Source organism: Caretta caretta, chromosome 6, assembly GCF_965140235.1.
Source record: "Caretta caretta isolate rCarCar2 chromosome 6, rCarCar1.hap1, whole genome shotgun sequence".
In the NCBI taxonomy this organism is placed as follows: Eukaryota; Metazoa; Chordata; order Testudines; family Cheloniidae; genus Caretta; species Caretta caretta.
This window is the reverse complement of record NC_134211.1, coordinates 18,079,102-18,101,169: the sequence shown is the minus strand read 5'-3', so window position 1 is coordinate 18,101,169 and position 22,068 is coordinate 18,079,102. Positions and strand designations below refer to the sequence as shown.

General features: G+C 43.3%; 2 protein-coding genes and 1 long non-coding RNA gene across 5 annotated transcripts in view; 1 reads left to right on the top strand and 2 right to left on the bottom strand.

Moving 5' to 3' along the window:
• The window catches only part of TESMIN (testis expressed metallothionein like protein), a 39,592-nt gene extending 28,221 nt beyond the window's left edge, over window positions 1-11,371 (bottom strand). The window contains exons 1-3 of the mRNA XM_075129295.1: window positions 11,288-11,371; window positions 9,581-9,631; window positions 6,432-7,018 (exon numbers count right to left, since the gene is read on the bottom strand). Of these exons, the coding sequence (XP_074985396.1) occupies window positions 6,432-7,018; window positions 9,581-9,631; window positions 11,288-11,351 (702 nt within the window). The 5' untranslated portion in view covers window positions 11,352-11,371. The remainder of the gene's footprint in view (window positions 1-6,431; window positions 7,019-9,580; window positions 9,632-11,287) is intronic.
• The window catches only part of LOC125639167 (uncharacterized), a 45,056-nt gene continuing 33,342 nt past the window's right edge, over window positions 10,355-22,068 (top strand). The window contains exon 1 of one of the 2 annotated variants that reach the window (XR_012668851.1): window positions 10,355-11,276. This is a non-coding gene — a long non-coding RNA (uncharacterized LOC125639167). The remainder of the gene's footprint in view (window positions 11,277-22,068) is intronic. The other variant, XR_007357394.2, reaches the window with a different exon arrangement.
• The window catches only part of CPT1A (carnitine palmitoyltransferase 1A), a 70,062-nt gene continuing 60,282 nt past the window's right edge, over window positions 12,289-22,068 (bottom strand). For both annotated transcript variants that reach the window (XM_048855763.2, XM_048855764.2), the window contains 3 exons: window positions 20,975-21,079; window positions 19,110-19,202; window positions 12,289-15,359 (listed from right to left, as the gene is read on the bottom strand). In XM_048855763.2, coding sequence (XP_048711720.1) covers window positions 15,273-15,359; window positions 19,110-19,202; window positions 20,975-21,079 — 285 coding nt within the window. In that variant the 3' untranslated portion in view covers window positions 12,289-15,272. The remainder of the gene's footprint in view (window positions 15,360-19,109; window positions 19,203-20,974; window positions 21,080-22,068) is intronic.

The window sequence follows — 22,068 nt, the reverse complement described above, 5'->3', positions numbered from 1 at the left end:
TGGTATCTGCATCTCCTGTTAGGGTGTGTGTAGATCCTGAGGGTCCTCAGTGTGGCCTTCACGGAGTGGAGGACCTCATCCATTTTAGCGGAGAAGAGCTTGTCCCTGTCGAGGGAAAGGTTCTCTACCTTGGTCTGGAGTTCCCTTGGGATATCAGATGAGTGGGATAACATGGTTTTGGTAATTAAATATTCAGAAATAGGCCCAATGGCCTGTGATGGGCTATTAGATGGGGTGAGATCTGAGTTACCCAGGAAAGAATTTTCTGTAGTATCTGGCTGATGAATCTTGCCCATATGCTCAGGGTTTAGCTGATCGCCATATTTGGGGTCGGGAAGGAATTTTCCTCCAGGGCAGACTGGAAGAGGCCCTGGAGGTTTTTTGCCTTCCTCTGTAGCATGGGGCACGGGTCACTTGCTGGAGGATTCTCTGCTCCTTGAAGTCTTTAAACTACGATTTGAGGACTTCAATAGCACAGATATAGGTGTGAGGTTTTTTTTGTAGGAGTGGTGGGTGAAATTCTGTGGCCTGCGTTGTGCAGGAGGTCAGACTAGATGATCATAATGGTCCCTTTTGACCCAAATATCTATGAATCTATGAGTGCAACCAGGATGTTCTGTGCATGACAATAGCTGTCGCCGTCATGCATGCTGCTGTGTCCACCATGTCGAGGGATGTCTGGAGTGCTGTTCTAGCAATAAGTTGTTCCTCATTGACAATGGCATGGAATTGGTCTCTTTTTTCCTCTGGAATTTCCTGGATGAAATCATTCAGTTTTATATAATTATCACAATCGTAGTTGGCGACTAATAGCGTGTATTTGGCTGTGTGGAATTGAAGAGTCGCAGAAGAGTAAACTTTTTGCCCCAAGAAGTCTAGTCTCTTCCAATCCTTGTCTTGTGGTGTGGATTTGAATTGAGGATATTTGCCCCACTGGTTGACCGCATCCACCACTAAGGAGTTAGGCTGTGTGTGTGAAAAAAGGAAGTCCATGACTTTATTTGATACATAGTATTTCCTGTCCATATGCTTATTGGTTGGGGGGATGATGGCAGGTGTTTGCCACACTGTTTCTAAAGGTTCCATGAGAGTGGCATTTATGGGCAAAGCTATTTTTGACGTAGATGAAGTGTGTAGGATCTTGAGGATTTGGTGTTGCGTTTCTGGAACCTCCTCAAGAGGAATATTTTGGCTCTGTGCCACCCATGGCAATAACTCCTGAAAGTGTTTGAAGTCATCTGTAGTAGTGGGAGACGGGAGCATAACTACCTTGTCAGGGGAAGAAGAGGAGTTGTGATCAAGGGATGTTTCATATTCTGTGGTCTCATCCCTGTCTTCCTCCACCTCCTCTGTTCCCTAAGAGGGCTCGGGTACCAACGTCATCACAGAGTGTATGGGTTTCCTGTGGGAAGTGGGAGGTCTGTGAAATTGAGACCTGTAGGCTGCGCATGGGTCCCATTGTGGTCACTTAATGGGAAATGGAATGGGACGACACATCCATGGATTAGTGAGCCATTGGGGAAAGTCCCTGGTGCTCTGTTCCCTGGATCTATAACGAGATTCCGTGCCTGCTGGGGAGGAACGTCCAGATGAGAAAACGGCCTCCTCCATGTTGTCCTCCTCATCACTCAAAAAAGGTGGAGCATCGGGAGATTCTGGTTGGTCCAGTGCCGTCGGCACTGGCAAGCAGGCAGTGCCGAGCAGTGGAGATCTGGGAACAGAGAACACTTCCATATATGATGAGTGCATAAGGGGGATTGGTACCATTGTATGCGGTGCTGTATCCTTCTGCGCCGCCACCCTAGGTGGAAGTGAGCCTGGTGCCGACCCTTTGTGTGTAGCCTTCTTCAGTGCTGATGAGCTTGGTGCCAGATGGGGAGCCATCACAGGTGGTTGAGGTTGCGATACCATGCCCTTTGTAGGGGTAGTCGGTGCTGTGGAGCAGGAGGTTGCTTTGTGCCTGCTACTGGACTCCTTTCTCCTGCCGGCAGAGGTCATGGAGCGGACGGTGTTGGAGGTGCCCAGTGCATCAATGGTGCTCATTCTGGAGGAGGTCGGCATCGCGGGGAGGGATCTCGCCGTGGACCATTCTTTTTTAAAAGTTCTTGGCTTGGTGGAGACATGGCCTTTTCCCTCGATTTTGTAGAGGAGTCGGCACCTAGTCTATCCATAGAGGATGCACCCATGGAGTCCCTTGTTGCGGGTTGTCCAGGGCCCAAAGTAGAAGTGAGGGATTTCTCCATTAAAATAAGTTTAAGATAAAGATCCCTATCTCTCATTGCTCTCGCTTTGAGACTGTTGCAGTGAGCGCACTTCTGCGGTACGTGTGACTCACCTAAGCATCAGACATATAAGGAGTGGCCATCAGAAATTGGTATTGCGTCCTTACATGAAGTACATCTTTTAAATCCTGGGGAGCCAGGCATATTTATGAAAAAGGGAGATGGGAAAATGAAAAGTTTTTTTATGGCTATCTAACAAAGTTTAACTAACGCTAACTAGAACTATATTAATTAAAGTAACAAATTACTAATAAATAAGGGTAATAACTAGATTAAGTTAGATAGAATAATGTTTTTGAAGGCTTTTAGTGACACTGCTACCGGACTCTGTCTTAAGGCAAGGATGGCTGAGAATGAACTGCAGGGGTCGGGGTGTGCGCGAGCTAGATGAGGCACGAGTGGTGCCGTGAGACTGCTACTGCACAGGCGCATCCTGACCAGACACTGCTACTGAAAATCTCAGATTCACTGTGTGATGGGTTGGGCCACAGAAACTCCCTCAAGACTGTTACTAGATGTACTGGGATACCACTGAGAACAAACCCCCCTGCCAGAAAAGGTTGCCTCTATTTCCCTTACCCGAAATAAGCAAACAGAAAATAACAAACCAGTAACCACTTTGTTTGTTCTCCAGAAAGCACACTTAAACTCATTTAAAATCACTACCAGTATCTCAAAGCAATCAGCTCTGCACAGATCCTGCTCAACTATGCTACTGTGATGGGTTGGGTCACAGAAACTCCCTCAAGACTGTCAAGTTGTGCTGGCATACCACTGAGAACAAACCCCCCTGCCAGAAAAGGCTTCCCTCCACTCCCGTCTTGCTGAGCTAGACACACCAGTTGGCTCCAGCACAGACCAAGAGGCTGGGCCACACCCCCTGCAGTTCACAGAAACGAAGATTCACTTAGCCCAGGGGCTTCTCAGTTAACAGGGACTTTCCCAGCACCCAATATTCAGTCTTTCTGGGAGCCTAAACCCCAAATAAATCCATTTTACTCTGTATAAAGCTTATACAGGGTAAACCCATGAATTGTCCGCCCTCTATAAAACACTGATAGGGAGATACGCACAGCTGTTTGCTCCCCCGGGTATTAATTACTCATTCTGGGTTAATTAATAAGCAAAAAGTGATTTTATTAAGTATAAAAAACAAGATTTAAGTGGTTCCAAGTAATAACAGACAGAACAATGTAAGTTACCAAGTAAAACGAAACAAAACATGCAAGTCTAAGCCTAATACATTAAGAAACTGCATACAGGTAAATCTCACCCTTAGAGATGTTCCAATAAGCTTCTTTCACAGACTGGAATCCTTCCTAGTCTTGGTCCAGTAATCACTCACACCCCCGTAGTTACTGTCCTTTGTTCCAGTTTCTTTCAGGCATCTCTTGGGAGTGGAGAGGCCATCTCTTAAGCCAGCTGAAGACAAAATGGAAGGGTTTCCAAGGCTTTTTATATTTTTTCTCTTGTGGGCAGAAACCCCTTTGTTCTTCTGTGCAAAGTCACAGCAACAAGATGGAGTTTGTAGCCACCAGGCAAGTCACATGTCCATGAATGATACAGCTTTTTGCAGGACGACGCCATAGTTTACATGTTAGTTTGAACATTCCCAAGAAAGCTCAGATGTAGATTGGCATCTCCCAAACTCCATTGTCAGTTAAGTGTTTCTTGATAGGACTAGTTTCAGCAAATGCCCATTCTCAAGAAGCTGACCAAATGCTTCACTGAGGCTACTTGGAATCAAACACATTGAGATACAAGTACATAGCCAATAGTCATAACTTCCAATACAAAAATAATACACACACACAGACAGCATAATCATAACCAGCAAACTACAACCTTTCCATAGACACCCCACTTGACCTGCTCTGTACAAGACCTGGTGCCACCATAGGACCCTGTTTGCAACAATGATCTATGCGGTCACAGTTCATGTCAATAATGTCACAGATGGGACACACCGACACCTGAAGTGGAGCACCCACAGAGACAGCACTCGAAGAAGATTTGGTTTTTCAAAAACTTGATTTACAATTACCTTGAAATTTAGGGGGGATATGATGCACTGGTGCAATCGCTACTGGAATATTATGTCCACTTGTGATGTCCAAAACTCCAAAAGGATACTGATTAAATTGGAGAGTGATCAACGGGACAGGAGAATGATTAAAGGATTGGAAAACATGCGTTACAGACACAATGAGCTCAGTCTGTTAAGTTTAACCAAAAGAAAAAAAAGGCTAAGGGTGACTTGATCACAATCTATAAATACCTACATGGGGAACAACATTTTGATATAGGGCTCTTCAGTCTAACAGACTGAACAAGATCCAATGGCTGGAAATGGAAGCTAGACAATTTAAAACTGAAAATAAGGTAAAAAAATTAAGTGAATGTAATTAATCATTGGAACGTCTTACCAAGGATTATGGTGAATTCTCCATCACTGACAATTTTAAATCGAGATAGGATTTTTTCTAAAAGATATGCTCTAGTTCAAATACGAATTAATTCAAGGAAGTCCAGTGGTCTGTGTTATACAGGTCAGACTAGATGACTACAGTCTCTTCTGGCCTCACAGTCTATGATTCTATTATATTTATATGATCTAGAGATAGTCAGAGAGGTGTATAAAACTGTTTCAATCTATCTAGTACTAGTAGATACTAAAATAAAACCTTGTGAAAGAAAGCTGAACACAATACTACTGTTTTCTTGTTCATGAACATATCTTTGTATTTTAAATACAGTGCACTTGTAATTGCATCATCTGTAATACCTGATTTTTATTTTCAAATTTAAAAGTTATGAACAGAAATTACAACAAACACAGACCACCTAATCTGAAACTTCACAATCAGGTGATCAATTTAAGATAACCAATGGTCCCTTTGAATACGTGTTAACTACTTATGATAAACAATCTGTTCCACATAACTTTGTTAGACACTACACACTTCGTTAGACACTACAAATCATGGTCTTAATAAAGACAAGGATTTATGGCTTATTACAACAATCTGTAACCCACTAACCTCCCTTTTTGTCATATGACTGCAGAGGTGCTAATGAGCCACCTCACGTTGAAAGGTCCCTTAGAAAGTGTGATAACTACTTATTGTAAACAATCCGTTCCACCTTGTATTTAGCTGTAACATTCTTTCCCAGACTTGAAGAAGAGCACTGCTTAGCTTAAAAGCTTGTCTCTTTCACCAACAGATATTGGTCCAGTAAAAGATATTACCTCACCCACCTTCTAATATCCTGGGACCAACATGGCTACAACACTGCAAACAACCATAGAAAAGGTTGGATATTTCACATATCTTGGCTGCACTGTAAGTACAACAGATGGAACAAAGACATTAAAGCAAGAACAGTGAAAGCCAGACATGCCTTTGTAACTCTAAAGCCCCTCTGTAGAAACAGAAATCTTGCCCTCCAAAGTAACTTTGAATATTTTACACAATTGTAGAGTCAATTTTACTATATCGTATTGAAACTTGGAGACTTATTAAGACCTTACTATCTAAACTCCAAATTTTCATAAACAGCTAACAGCCTTAGACAAATCCTCAATATCAGCTGGCCAGAAAAGAGTCACTAAGGAAGCACTCTAGAAGAGAATGAAACAGAAACCAATAGAACAGGAAATTACAGGGGAAAAAAAATGAAGATGGCTAGGACATACATGGAGGAAAGACCCAAAGAGAATAACAAGATGGGCACTGGACTGGAACCTCTGGGGTAAGCAGCAACAAGACAAAGGATAACATGGAAATGCACAATACAAGCAAAACTGAAAGCTATCAGAATAGCATGGTGAACCTAAGATTGCAGACCGAGATTGGCAAAAATGGAACGCAGTGGTGAAGGTCCTATGTTCCGCATAAAAGAGAGATTTCAGAGTAACAGCCGTGTTAGTCTGTATTTGCAAAAAGAAAAGGAGTACTTGTGGCACCTTAGAGACTAACCAATTTATTTGAGCATAACTTTAAGAGAGAGAAATAGTAGCTAATACAACTTATATAGTAATAACTTTAAAGCATCTTATGCTTTCTCTTAATACGGGAACTGTGCTTTTTCAGACACTTAAATCAAGAAAAAAATATATAAATAGAAATCTGTTTTGTTGAATCTTACTGGTATCATTCTGACATTTTGATTGATTGTTCCTTCTGGAGGGCAGGTACTTAGTGACAAATCATTAGAATTTCTATGTTGCATCATTAAGGAAGACAGAAAATGGACATTGTATGAGTGCGACAGTGGACAAGGTGGATATGTATGTTTAGCTTCTTCTGAAGGATTTAGGTCTTGTAGCTTCTGACATTTTCCAAGGATTTCATTATCATGATTGTCTTCTACAAGTGGCTGTATTTTGACCTTGAGTATTGTATTTTGACTTTCAATAGTAAGAGGGTATTTGAATTGATCCAGCAAAGTTTCTCCAACAGCCATAGTGGATAAATGACTGTCTTGACTGGAGTGAAACCCTTCTTCACCAGGTTTATTAATTATTGTATTTTCAAAGTTAAGGTTTTCAGAACTAAATGGCCTATTTTGACTAAATATTTCAGTGATAAATCCATCTTCTGTACTTGAAATTCCACCAAGCAGTATCTGATTTTCCATAGCCACAGTTGGAATCTCAGTTTGTTCACATCTGTTTTTCTCTTTGGGGATATCTAACTTTTCTAGATCAAAATTCTTCTTGGTAAGTCTTTCATCTATAAAATAAATAGCATAATTTTAACAAAACAAAACACACACAATTAAAGGTTTCAGAGTAGCAGCCGTGTTAGTCTGTATTCGCAAAAAGAAAAGGCGTACCTGTGACACCTTAGAGATTAACATCATTTATTTGAGCATAAGCTTTCGTGAGCTACAGCTCACTTCATCGGATGCATTCAGTGGACAATACAGCAGGGAGATTTATATACATAGAGAACATGAAACAATGGGTGTTACCATACACACTGTAACGAGAGTGATCATTTAAGGTGAGCTATTAAGCAGGAGAGCCGGGGTGGGGGGGGGGAGGAGAACCTTTTGTAGTGATAATCAAGGTGGGCCATTTGCAGCAGTTGACAAGAACGTCTGAGGAACAGTGGGGGGTGGGGGGAATAAACATGGGGAAATAGTTTTACTTTGTGTAATGACCCATCCACTCCGAGTCTTTATTCAAGCCTAAGTTAATTGTATCCAGTTTGCAAATTAATTCCAATTCAGTGGAAAATACAGCAGGGAGATTTATATACATAGAGAACATGAAACAATGGGTGTTACCATACACACTGTAACGAGAGTGATTACCTAAGGTGAGCTATGAAGCAGGAGAGCGGGGGGGGGGGGGGGGGGGGGGGAACCTTTTGTAGTGATAATCAAGGTGAGCCATTTCCAGCAGTTGACAAGAATGTCTGAGGAACAAGAATGTCCTCTCCAACGCATCATCAAGGATCTACAACCACACAACAGAACCACTAACCCAGGAACCTATCCTTGAAACAAAGCCTGTTGCCAACTGTGTCCACATCTATTCAGGGAACACCATCATAGGGCCTAATCACATCAGCCACACTATCGGAGGCTCGTTCACCTGCACATGTACCAATGTGATATGTGTCAGCAATGCCCCTCTGCCATGTACATTGGTCAAACTGGACAGTCTCTATGTAAAAGAATAAATGGACACAAATCAGACGTCAAGAATTATAACATTCAAAAACCAAATCTCTTTGGTCACTCGATTACAGACCTAAAAGTGGCAATTCTTCAACAGAAAAACTTCAAAAACAGACCCCAACGAGAGACTGCTGAATTGGAATTAATTTGCAAACTGGATACAATTAACTTAGGCTTGAATAAAGACTAGGAGTGGATGGGTCATTACACAAAGTAAAACTATTTCCCCATGTTTATTTCCCCCACCCCCCACTGTTCCTCAGACGTTCTTGTCAACAGCTGGAAATGGCCCACCTTGATTATCACTACAAAAGGTTCTCCTCCCCCCCCCCACCCCGGCTCTCCTGCTTAATAGCTCATCTTAAATAATCACTCTCGTTACAGTGTGTATGGTAACACCCATTGTTTCATGTTCTCTATGTATATAAATCTCCCCGCTGTATTTTCCACTGAATGCATCCGATGAAGTGAGCTGTAGCTCACAAAAGCTTATGCTCAAATAAATGTGTTAGTCTCTAAGGTGCCACAAGTACTCCTTTTCTTTTTAAACAATTAAAGATGAGCCCAAACCAAAGTCTAATTCCAAACAAACCCACATGTTGGCAAAATTCATAACCAGAACTGAATATGCAGCCAAAATTTTAGCAAATTTTTAAAAAATGCAAACCCAACACTTTATATTCTATTACAGCAACTGTTAGTCACGTTAGCTCCATATAAATATTATTTATATTACAGTAGTTCCTAGAGTCCAGGGCAATATTGTGCTATCCACTCGACAAATATATAAAAAGAGATATACCCTGAAAACTAGTTTACTATCATTCTCAATACTCAAGCAGGGGTGGGATGGATTGTCACATTCAACCCCAAGGGAGACAGGGAGTGTGGTGGGGAGACACAGGTACAATCCTCTAACCCCAGGGGACAGAGGAGAGAAAACAGAGCATAGAATCATAGAATATCAGGGTTGGAAGGGACCTCAGGAGGTCATCTAGTCCAACCCCCTGCTCAAAAGCAGGACCCATACCCAATTAAATCATCCCAGCCAGGGCTTTGTCAAGCCTGACCTTAAAAACTTCCAAGGAAGGAGATTCCACCACCTCCCTAGGCAACTCATTCCAGTGTTTCACCACCCTCCTAGTGAAAAAGTCCTTCCCAATATCCAACCCAAACCTCCCCCACTGCAACCCGAGACCATTACTCCTTGTCCTGTCCTCTTCCACCACTGAGAATAGTCTAGAACCATCCTCCCTGGAACTACCACTCAGGTAGTTGAAAGCAGCTATCAAATCCCCCCTCATTCTTCTCTTCTGCAGACTAAACAATCCCAGTTCCCTCAGCCTCTCCTCATAACTCATGTGTTCCAGACCCCTAATCATTTTTGTTGCCCTTCGCTGGACTCTCTCCAATTTATCCACATCCTTCTTGAAGTGTGGGCCCAAAACTGGACACAGTACTCCAGATGAGGCCTCACCAATGTCGAATAGAGGGGGACAATCACGTCCCTCGATCTGCTCGCTATGCCCCTACTTATACATCCCATGTATAAGTAGGCACGTGGCCCATCAGGGAAATCCACTGGTGGGCCAGGATGGTTTGTTTACCTGCAGCATCTGCAGGTTCGGCCGATCGCTGCTCCCACTGGCTGTGGTTCGCTGAGCAAGTGCAAAAAAAGGGTAAGGACAAGAGAAAAAGTTTTATTATTCCTACTGTGCCCAGGAGCCTGAGTGATAGATTTGCATCCAAAATCTGCAGGGATCTGGGGCAAGAAATAACTAGTGCCCAGACTCCAGGATGGGGTGGGTGGAGGAACTGGTAGCTTGTGGTTTCTAAACACTGCTTGTGTTATCATTTGCAGAAGAAAGGGGAGATTGGGACCCCAGTGGGAACATGACCCTCAACTCTCTGTGTGTATGACTGGATTTTGAGCCTGCCCCACATGAGAGGGACATGGGTTTTAATCCCCAGTGGGGCACAAGGGAAGCTCAGGCTGGATTGTGACCCCCAACTCGCCCAGAGTACTGTGGGCTGCATTAGGGACAGCTCTCCCACGTGTGCATCACGACACTCCCTCGATCTGCAGGGATAGTGTGCACTGGGACCCCCGGTCCCGGGATCAACCCCCACCTGAGGGGGACCAGCGCTGGGACCCCCTATGCCGCGGCTGGATAGCCTGCCCCGCCCCGCGGGTGGGGCAACACGGTGTGCTCACTCCCCCCCGGCGATCAGGCTGCAGCCTCCTTCACCTTCCCCTCGCCTTGCAGCAAGCTCCCGCCTTTCTCCCTCCATGCCCCGCCCGGCTCCGCGCTGGGCCTCGGAGGGGTCAGCGTGCCTAGTCCCGCCCGCGCGCGCCCGGGGACCGTTGGGGCCGAGCGAGAGGGGAGGGGGAAGGGCCTGCGCGAGAGCCGCGCGGGGGAGGGAGCTTCTGTAGGGCCGGTGGAGTCACGTGGCGAGGGCCAAGGACGGGCCCCCGGCCACGGAGCGCTGCGTGCGCGGGACAACAAAGGCGGGAGCATCAGCCCCGCGGGACGCCGCCCCCGCGCGCAGAAGCCGGGCTGCGTCCTCGGGCAGCGTCCGTCGCCCTGCCCGGCTCCCGCATGGCTGCCCCGGCCCGCCCCAGCAGCGCGTGGGAGGCGGGCGAGGCCCCAGAGCGCGCGCGCGCTGCACCACGCCGCCTCCGGCCCAGCCCGGGCACGGCCCTGGGGAGCGGGTCCCCCCGTGCCTCTCCTGGGGACAGGGCGAGCAGCTTCCGAAGAAGGGGGGCGCGATAGGGTAAGGAAACAAGAGCTGGAGGCCTAAGGGGGAAGCCGCCGAGGTGCCCTCTGAGCTCTAATCCGCTTTTGATACCCTCTGAGCTCTCATGCAAGGGGGACGTGGCTGCTCAGGGCCCTAGCCGTGGTGTTTGATCCATTGCACGGTGCCTGGCTGCCCACCTTTTTATCCCTACGAGCGGACCATTACCCGACTTCCAAGCGCTCCGCGTGAACCAGCTTTGCTGTGCCCGAGGCTTTGCTGTTTGAAACATACGAAGGTAAAACGAGCACTGGGCCACGGCTGTAGGCGCCGCGCCTGAAAACGTTTTAAATGTAGTTAACTGAACTCCTGCGTTCACTCCTTAAAGCGATTACGGTCTAATAGACATTAACAGCATGTGGATTTACAGGTCCGTGGACCGTTCTCACCTTTGAAGCGCAAAAAACCTGCCCTCCCCGCCCCAAGGCGGGCCCACAGCACCGCCAACCCCCAGGCACAAGGCAACTCCCCTACCTCCCTAAACAGCCACTTGCGGTCTCTGTAAAGGTAAGACATACCGATAAGATTAACACTGGTCTCCTCACGCTCCTGGGACACACACCTTCTCTCACACTTGGGCATACAGCAGGGCTGCCCGCTTTCCAAACGCACAAAACTTAACACCCTTGCCCTGCCCCCACTCACTCCACCCCCCCACCCTCGCTCACTTTAACTCTGCTGGGGCAGGGGGGTGTGGGAGGGGGTGAGGGCTCTGGCTGGGAGAGCAGGCTCTGGGGTAGGATCATGAGGGGTTAAGGATGCAGGAGGGGGCTCTGGGCTAGGGCAGAGGGTTGGGGTGTGTGTGTGTGGGGGGGGGTATGGGCTCTGGCCAGGCAGCACTTACCTCAGATGGCTCCTGGAAGCAGCTGCCATGTCTGGCTCGTAGGTGGAGAGGCCAGGGTTCTCAGTGCGCTGCCCACAGGCACCACCCCTGCAGCCAACTGGTTCCCGGTCAATGGGAGCTGTGGAGCCGGTACTCAGGGCAGGGACAGCGTGCGGCACCCCCATGATTGCCCCGGTGCCTAAGAGTGGGACATGCCGGCCACTTCCGGGAGTTGTGTGGAGCTGGGGAGCCTGCCATAGCCCTGTTGCACCGCTGACCAGATTTTTGTGGCCTGGTCAGTGGTGCTAACTGGAGCCGCCAGGGTTCATTTTTGACCGGGCATTCTGGGATCAAAAACTAGATGCCTGACAACTCTAGCATACAGCTGCTGTATTTTCAACAGTTTTGATCTGTTATTCCTTAAACTGTGGAAGTGGGAACACTGCAGCATCTTTAGCTGGACACAAACCTTTAACATTAGATATCCCACTCTATTATGATAATTATGCAAATCTTTAGACCCACATAAAAGCAATTCTGGTAGATTAAATTATTTTTCTGATAACTGGCAAATTCATTTATTAAAACTAAACAAAAACCAGACAGGCCGCTCAAATACTGGCAAGGTAGTAACCCTAGGTCCATGAGCAGAGATATGGGAGCAAAGGATAAGGAAGAAGACTCCAACAGAATGGGTGATAATCGTGAAACCTTTAATTTTTATTTTTCAGAGTCAGAAAGGCAGAACAAATATAATTAAAGAACAAACTAGTAGTATTAGATGTAAATAAATGATGAAAAAATAGTACAAGTGAAGTAAATGAGCATGATAAAACCAATATAAATTAGTAAATCCTATATAGGAAATCAATATAGTGCAAAGCATAATAAATCAGGAACTTTCTTAAACTTGTGGGGCTAAAGTCAGGCACCCTAATTCATATTCCCACCAAAAACAAAACAAAACTTTAAAAATAGTTAGGGCCATCAACCAGAGTAAGTGTTAACACCTAAATATTAAGTCTCCCAAATCACACCAAAAAGCTAAATATTAGAAATTTTGGAAATGCACAATTGAGTTGTCCAGCCAATTCCTCAATCGCATGTAATAACTGATTTACTATAATTCCTACCAAATTCTATTACTCTCTCAACCTTAGCTTTGTCCTCCTTAAATCACTGGTTGAGAACCAATCAAGAATTTTTCTAAATATATACATAATATTTTAACTTGGCAGTGCTTCTTAGTATTGTGTACCACACTTAAAAATTAGAGCTAAACTGTCACTTTCATACAACTTTGAAGCAAACAAAAGTGAGCAGTTTCACTGCGTATACATAATGTAGAGGATAGGAAGATTAAAAATTTTTTAATTAATGATAACCTACATTCACTGTGCATTTAAGATTTACATCCAAAAGAGCACATTTTTATTTACATGCAGTTGACATTCTAAGATAAATGAAATACAAACCATGTTTAGAAATTATCTGCTCCAAATAAAAAATACATAAGACTTACCCTTTTCAACATGTACAATAAAAACGAACTCTTCCTGTGCCAATTATATTTACACTCTCTTAAGGAATGTAAAATTGCATTGATAACTGCACTACCTACAATTACATATGTAACATTTAAAACCTGAGAGTCAAACCTAAACATTTTCTTAATAAAAAATTCTCCTACAAGTGAATATGTCAATGTTAATTTAATACAGGTTGGTCAGTGGTCATCATAAATAGTGCATGATTTCTGCAGCTTCAAAAGGACAATTCACTGTGAAGTTGCTGCAGTAGTCTGATTAGATGCCGTGCCTGCCAGTTGCAGTGCCTGCCAGTTGCAGTAAGGCTTATTTGATAATCTCCTTGCCTGCATACTGTATCTGACCCAATAAAAATTATCTGGCCCACTTCTGTCGGGTTCCTGCATTACAATATTTACATGACTATGCATCTGTGATCTTCAGCAGGGCCTCTTCCCAAACTTGTGTATCAAATTCATGTGAAACCCAGAGGGGGAAAAATTTACGTGGCAGAGTCAAAACAAGATTATGGTCAGAAAATATTCATATTCTCACTCTAAAGATAAATTAGACATTTTCCTTTACAGGGCTGTTAATGTTATAATAGCCCTGGAACAGCAGTCATTTTTGTACTGACCACCCCTGTATATGTTACAAGATCCTTTTATATACAGTTGCTCTGTGTATAAAGTATTTGCCACATTTTATGCTGCTTAGGCTTTATGTGATATAAAGACTGACTAAAAGGAACACAAGCTTGAATCCCAGGGAAGAGAGGTATCACAAAAAGCTACTTCATTTAATTTCATAGCAACCATGAACTGTGAAGGTTTCTTTACTCTGCTTTTAAAATTTCCATTATATATCTTTTTGAGTGGTACTGCTCAGTTTTTTTCCCCCTTTCTCCCTCCCCCCACATTTGCTTTCCTCATTAACTGTGTTAATTCTCCCTGGCCCTACCCAGACGCTCTCCAGGCAGAGACCAGGGAATGCTAGATTTCACCATTCTGGTATTACCATTTGACAGTCTTAATCCTTTCCGCTTAAAGATGTTTGGAAATGTGGTGGGTGCTGCTCTAAGCATGAGGGTAGACAAGATGCAGTTCCTTAGCTGCGAGAGTCTTCTTCTGTGGATTGCCCAACGGGCTTGTATGTGGCTCATGGCTACGTTCCCTGGAGTCCCAGAGAAAATGTACATGAGATGCAGCAGTTATCTTATGTGACTTAGTCAGCAAAATGGTGGGTTTTAGAAATGTGGTTCTGAAAAAAAGTGAATTCATTGTCTCACCGGGACTGGTCTTTCATTAGACAGACAAAGGGGCATTTCACATAGGGGCCCTCCGCCAAATTGCAATGTGTCAAAACATGAACTCTTATCCGATGTTGCACCTAAATAAATTACAACTTGAGAATTAAATTTACAATTCCATTCCCCTTGTTCAGCATAGAAAATGTATAGAAATAATTCAAAAAACAAGAACCCCACAATGTAAGGTTTCCCTGTATTTGAGGCCTTTCATTTTTAAGGCACTGGCTCATACAACATGCAGGTATGTTCATATGGTAATAAAATTAAGATGCGGCAAACTATATGAAGCACAGTATATTTTCCAGTTAGTGCACTATATTAGGTTATGTCAGGTTAAGAAATACCTTTAAAAAGTGACAACTTAGATGAATACCCACAAGTCTGGTCACTGTCAGACAGAAGTAGCAGATATACTAATTGATGTTTTGCTACTAGTACATAGGAAGTCAAATACTTTCTGCTGATTGAAGTTGACTGAATACATTTTATCCACTCATTTATGAAATACAAGTAGACCCAGAGTTTAAGTAAAAAGTTACCATATGTACACAAAATTGAGACAGGCCTACAGTACACATCTTTCACATGATGTTGCTTTACAGTATCCCTAGAATCACATAGGATGTCAAAAGTCATCTCTTATGGGAAGAGAACTCTTCTGAGCTATTGTGAAATGATGGGACATTTGAACCTCAGCCTAGGTGTTGAATCCTTATTCACAGGTGATCACAGGATGATTATGACCCAAATGCCCCTCTAACCGTTGCAGAGTACACCTTGCTTTCATTCATTGATCAGAAGAGTTCTCACCCCAATGGTAGGACACTGGCATTGATATTAAGGAATCACTTGGTAGAGTTCATACCAACGCCAAATAAAGTTATGGTGTCAACCATTGCTTGCTTGATGTTTTTTCCAAAACGATGAGAATCCTAAGAGAATAAAAAGATATAGCAAGAGTTGTAATGCCACCATTATCTTGTAGCCAAACTTATCTATTTCCTCCTTTCATTTTTTGTAATATTGAAATTTATGGAATGAAGCAGTCATCTATTCATAATGAAGCAGGAGAATGTGAAAATCTGAATAAAATTTAATGCAGTATATAAGAGGGCTATCTCAGCATGGATCCTCCTCCATTTTCCATTTACTTCCCTGTAAATGGAATTTAGCTGTATTTTAGTTTGAAATTATATTGGTCTCTATTGTAGGTTAAATTGAAAAAAATTGTCCCTCAGGAACAGCACTGACTTTTGCAGATTACTATTTCAAATAGTGACTTTTTATTTTGTAAACAAGACTCAGCAAGAACTGATTTTCAAATGACACCAAAATATTAGGAAATATAGATGACCTGGGAGAAATCTTTTAACATGAAGTCTCTGGTGACAATTTTGACACACTACACCCCATATTCTTCATTGAAATGTTGTTATAATATAATTATAGCATATCTAAGATGTATTTTATGCAAGATGGGTTTTGTGAGATATAATTGGAAAGGTTATGATTAACTGAACATAATTATCCTATTTGTATGCATGTATGATTTTTGTATCTAAAGTTAGGAATATTGACTATACATCTGTATTACAAAAGTGTTCGCACCTGAGGACTGCTCACCAGACAGAATGCAATCAGCTAATTTCCCACCTTCCTGGGATGCTACAAACAGCCTCTGACTCATGGCTGCTTTGACACTGCAGGGTGATGTGATCAAAGTCACATGGCACTGACTCCATAATAGAATACCAGTATTTTTCCACTGGGGGAGAGAGGGGTGTGGGGGGAAGAGACCACGCTGGAAAACAAAGGATTCCCGCTATACGTAAAACCTATTTAAGGCCAAGGAGTGACTTAATTAAGTTCATTCTTCACTGAATCCCCACCCAGGATGACTGCTGGAAACGTCTACATGTATGTCTACACTGGCAAGTTTCTGCGCAACAAGTTATACCACTTTTATTAAAGCGCTGGAATTAAACTGCTGTTGCATGTCCACACTGTGCTCCTTGTGCCAGTGGAGCGCATCCACCTTAGCAGCTCTTGCAACAGCAAAGACAGCAGTGCATTGTGGTAGCTATCCCACTGTGCAACTGGCCGCAGGGTGCTTTGGGAAGGGTTTGCAATGGCTCTTGAGGCAGGCACAGCGTCACATGATGCAGGTTTCCCAATCCCATTGTTCCATGGGTATCCTACTACATTGCCAGTTGCTTTTCAACTGAAGTGGGGGGCGGGCAGAGTGTGTGTGTGTGTGTGTCTGTGTGTTTTGGGGGACAGAGTGTGTCAGCATGCTGTCTTGTAAATTCAGACAGGGGCAGGAAGCAACCAGTCCTGAGCCAGGGGAGGGGGAAACCCCGACATAAGCCCCCGCCTCCCTCCCTGGGCTCTCTGCACAGCAATCTCTCTCTCTCTTACACACACACGCCTGCCTCTGTGTTCAACAGCATGAGCAGTCCATATTAATGGTTTGCTTTGCGTCCCAGAGCAGATCAGCACATCATGCAATGGCTGTCAGAAACAGAGCTTTGAAAGGGGAGAGGCGCATATCCCCAGAGCAGCCACTTGAGGGATTATGGGACACTTCCGGAAGCCAATTGATTGCTTTCTGCACTGTAATGTGTTTACACTGCCAATACAGCGCTGGACACTCTGCGCTGCAAGGCTTACGACTCTCGAGGTGGTTTTTTTGCAACGCTGCAACTGAGGAGTTTCTGCGCACTAAGTGGCTTGGCAGTGTGTACACCGCGGGAGTTACACAGCAGAAAGCTGCTTTATTGTGCAGAATCTTGCCAGTGTAGACACGGCCTAAGAAACAAAGACAAAGTGGTGGGGAGAGGGACTGAGCCCAGGCTGGGAAGGTGTCTGGCCTGTGAAATAAATACCTGGAGTTTTAATCTACAAGCAAGAGCAGCTTGCCTCCAAGAACCTCTGCAATCTGCTTAAAACAACATTGAGGTTGAAAAATTACTACTTGTAACCAGTTTTTTTAGTGTATTAAGCTTAGTTTGCGTGTTTATTTTATTTGCTCAGTAATCGGCTTTGATCTGTTTGCTATCACTTAAAATCTATCTTTTGTAGTTAATAAACTTGTTTTTGTTTTCTCTAAAACCAGTTTTCATAACTGGGAGGCAAATAGCTGTGCATATCTTCCTCCACATTGAGGGAGGGAGCAATTTTCATGAGCTTATGCTGCACAGTTCTCTGTGCAACGCAAGATGATACAAGTTTGGATTTGCACTCCAGAGAGTGGTGTGCACTCAACTGCTGAACAATTCCCTAGCTGAGTCTTCCCATGCAGAGCTGATTTCAGTGTCTGTGTCTTTCTGCAGCTGGGTGTGTCCCTACTTGTGTGTGTGCTGGAGTAGGCTTGAGGGCCTGGCTCAGCAGGACAGTGTAAGGGAGCCCCGGCTGTTGGAACAGGCAGGCTCAGTGGTACCCTAGTACATCAGGTGGCACCGGGGGGTGGGGGGAGAGGAGAAGAGGAAAGAGGGGGAACCTGTTACAAATACATTTTGTACTTGAGGTTGTGTTGGGATCTCTTATCTTTCTGGCACCAGAGGGTTATAAAAACTATAGTAAATAATTGTACAACAATACTCTAGTCTATTAATAATAAACTCTGAACCAGACCAGTTTTCCTTCTTGTAAGTTAAAGATCAATAATGAAAGGAAGGAATTAAGATTAAAAATAGGACCAAACAGTTATAACACTGAAGACAGTGCACACTGGGTGTAGAAACAGTACTGAAGTCAAGGTCACAAATAAAAAGGGCTTCCTTCTTGGCGTGGAACTCTGACTTCACTGATGAGTAAGGCAAAAAAATCAAGGCAACTAAAGGATGAATAATTAAGGGCATCTATAATCCAATAAAAAACAATTTCCATGATGCAAGGACAAAAATGTATGTCCTCATCCATTTATCAATAGGTGGTAGTAGCACTGGAAGCGTCGTTAAGATATCTTAAATTACCTATGAGATCAGTCCCAACAAGACGATGAGATCACCTATGTGGCTAAAATTCAGCAGGTTTATAGAAACACAGTAAAATAATAAAGTGAATGACTGAGGCTCGCCCTGTATCACAGGATATTCCCACCTGATCCTAATGGATGACCCTCACTAAAAGCTTCAGAATATATTACACATTTATTAAATACTGATCAACACAATAACTGGACAAACTTCACAAACTATTGTTTAGATGAGGAGAGACTTTTTTCAGAAAGAGGTGGCATACATTCTCCACTGTCTGAAAGCTCCAATGCCTCCAACTAGTGGAAGGCCTGAAGAAAGATGTGCAGTATTAAAAAGTGAGAATCCACCAGTGGTGTTTACTGGCTGGATATGGACTATCTTACATGTGTCACATGGCACTGTATGTGTGAGAAAAAGATCAGGCCATATATTTTCATGGTGTATGAAAGTCTGGATGAACTTGAATGGGGGCAACTTCCATTGTTTATAAAGATATTCAACACACACAAGTTCAGAAAAACAGATTCACAGCAGATCTAAAAAAGTCAGCAGGAGTAACCACAGAGAAGCCATATACTACAGATTCAGATATGTTTTTAAAAATATGACTTAAGGGACATTTCACAAATGAATCCGCAAATGTAATCACTACTGAGCTGTGTAGGAAAGGTTAATAGAATTGTAATTTTACTTCACACTTACTGTCTCAGGACAAGAGAATTTGCTGGACACATGGAAATGGATGAGGTGTTCTCCCACAAGAATGTAAGACACACCATAACCATCATCAGCAACCTGTGGAAAAAGTATTTAGCAATAGGTTTAATACACTCATATATAAACAGCACAATTCCTGTTCTATAACCAGGTATTAAAATAACTTCAAGTTTTCTCGAAAGCAGGGATTCTTGACCTTTTCTGAACCATGCCTCACCTTGGCATTATTTATTTATTTATTTAAAATTTGGAGCCCTTCCGCCCTCCTCCCCCGCATGTCAGGTCACAACTTGCAGCCAGGCCAAATTTGGCCCCTCAGTTTTACTATAATTACTGTTAGAAGGCTTGCCGTGGCTCTCTAAAAAGTTTGATATAACCCCAGTTGACCACCTCTGCTGTAATGGAAAAATAAATTTTAATGTATGTTTAATGATGCTTCAGCTCAAAGAATTACTGCTATTTAGGGGAACACAGAACAGTTTAAATGGTCTGCCTTCAACGTTATCAGCACATGACCATCCAAGTGTCAAAATGCAGCTCCATGGGACAGACCTGTAATACACATAGGAAGGACTGTCCAGCTGTGCACCTCCTAATTATTAAATGTAATGCATCCTCCCTGCACGTGGGGGCATCTCCTATTCTTGCTGAGCAGTCTGATACCCTATAATTCTCTCTTTATACTACAGGGTCATGTTCTGTAGAGCTTTAAAAGAAGAGCAGAGAAACTAGGGAGTAATGAAGTAATGAGTCCTTGGGCTGCCATTGTTGCAATGGAAGAGCTCCTCTAGCAGTTTTTGGAGGGATGCTAGAGATATCACAAGCGGAGCCCATTTGGAAGTGAAGAGAACATTCAGGGACAAGACAAGCAAAAATGATGGGACAAAAAAGAACGGACTGAAATCCCTATGGCTGAAACATTTCTTTGTTGGCAAAAGTGTCCTCTTTTGGATACTAATTACTGGCTATATATAATCTGGATGTTGTGGTTCATGAAACGTTTCTCAAGTCAAACTACCCCATAGAAAGGATTTCAGAGGTTCAAATGCTGCTGGGGAAAGTTTCACTTAATCTTGTTGAGTAGGTAAAAGTCTTATTTGAAAAAAAAAGCATATCTATTCAGAAGCCTCCTAATTTGAACACCCCTTTGGGGAGCTCTCTTATTTTATGGCATTACAATTTAAAAAAAATGTATCTCAATGTACTGGAGAAAAGATAACTCACGAAAGCTTATGCTCAAATAAATTGGTTAGACTCTAAGGTGCCACAAGTACTCCTTTTCTTTTTGCAAATACAGACTAACACGGCTGTTACTCTGAAACATACCAAGGACGTGATTTAAAGGTATTTTCAGGCTCATTAGCTGGTCAGAGAGTACAGTATCACAAAGCATTTATACTGCAATCCCCACCTTTGACTGGAGGGAATCTAACAAAAATAGGTACAGTACACATGAGCCTTCATCGGCAGCTACTCTGTGTCCTCAGTGGTTGTTCAGCAGAAAATAGGAATGTGTCATAATGAACACAAATACCACAAGTAAGAGGTGAAGTAAGCCTCCATCCACCAGCTTTCATGGTATAGTTATGTCTGCCTAGCACACCTGGATTCCTCTGCAAGACCCACCCAATTTCCCTAGTCCGAAAGAAAAGAACAAAGCCAAGACAACAGATTCTCCTCAGAACATACATACAAAAGGAAAACATTAACACACATACTTTCAGAATCCCCCAACTCATCTTCAGTCTTCATATTACTGAGATGAAAGTTTCAAGTTAGGCGCATGCAAACTAAGTCCATGTTTAAGAAGTATGCATTACAAAATATGTTTAAAAAACCCCCAAACTTACAGGTCCAAAGCCTCCGCCACTGGATACAAACTCGGGGTTCTTCTCCAGATCAATGTGCTGCTGTGGTGTCTGACTTGTTGACAACCTCCAAGGCTCTGACAAAACCTTTAGAGCATATGAAGTCCAGAGTAATGTGCATATGGACAGTTTGTGTGTTGCAATTAAGTATTTGTGATCAAGCTAAGATACAAGACTTTGCTTAATAAAGCACTACTACTAAATATGAACTCCAATAAACATTCCCAATGGAATGAACAGGTTAAAATGAATGATCTATATTTCAGGACAAGCTATGTTAAAAAAAAGAGCAGCACATAAGGTCTTGACATTGATCCCATACAGAAAACAGATTAAGTTCCTGTTAGTAGCATGTTTGGAAAAGGCTTGCTGAAATAAGAAGCGTGATCACTAGGGATCTGATCCAATGCCCACTAAAGTCAGTGGAAAGATTCCCACTAACTTCAATGGGCTTTGGGTCAGGCCCTTGATTTGCCCAGTAAAGTATTAAGAAACTGTAATCCTTACAAAAAAGTAAGAGTTCTGTGTAATCTCTAGTTATAGCACACCAGTTTCAAGACAGGACTAAGGAAAACTGCAAAAAGTTGTTTTCCTCCTCAGCCTGATCATTACATTCATTAATCTCTGTGACCCAGACAATGATCCCATATGTGATTAATCTTTTATGGAATGAAGCAGCAAAGTATTTTTGTCATCTATGAGAAAAAGTGCAATACTGCACCATTTTTGCATGTCTAGACCTTACAAACCCAAACTATATAATGAAATTAAAGAACTTTATTAATCAAGATCCGTGGTTCTCAACCTATATTTATAATTGTGGGCCGTGTTACGTGGGCCGCAGGTTGAGAACCACAGCGCCCACCCCACTATCCCCCCCCACCAGACCTCTCTGTCCAGCGCTCCCTGCCCAGAGACTCCTCCACAGAGTGGGGCCAAGAGCGCCACGCACAGGGTGGGGCAGCTGGAGCCAGGACCTGGACACCGCCACATGTGGGGCCAGGCAGCTGTGGTTATTTATTTATTTTTTTTTAATTAAAGCACATAGCTGGGCCGCAGCTGTTTGCTAGCTGGAC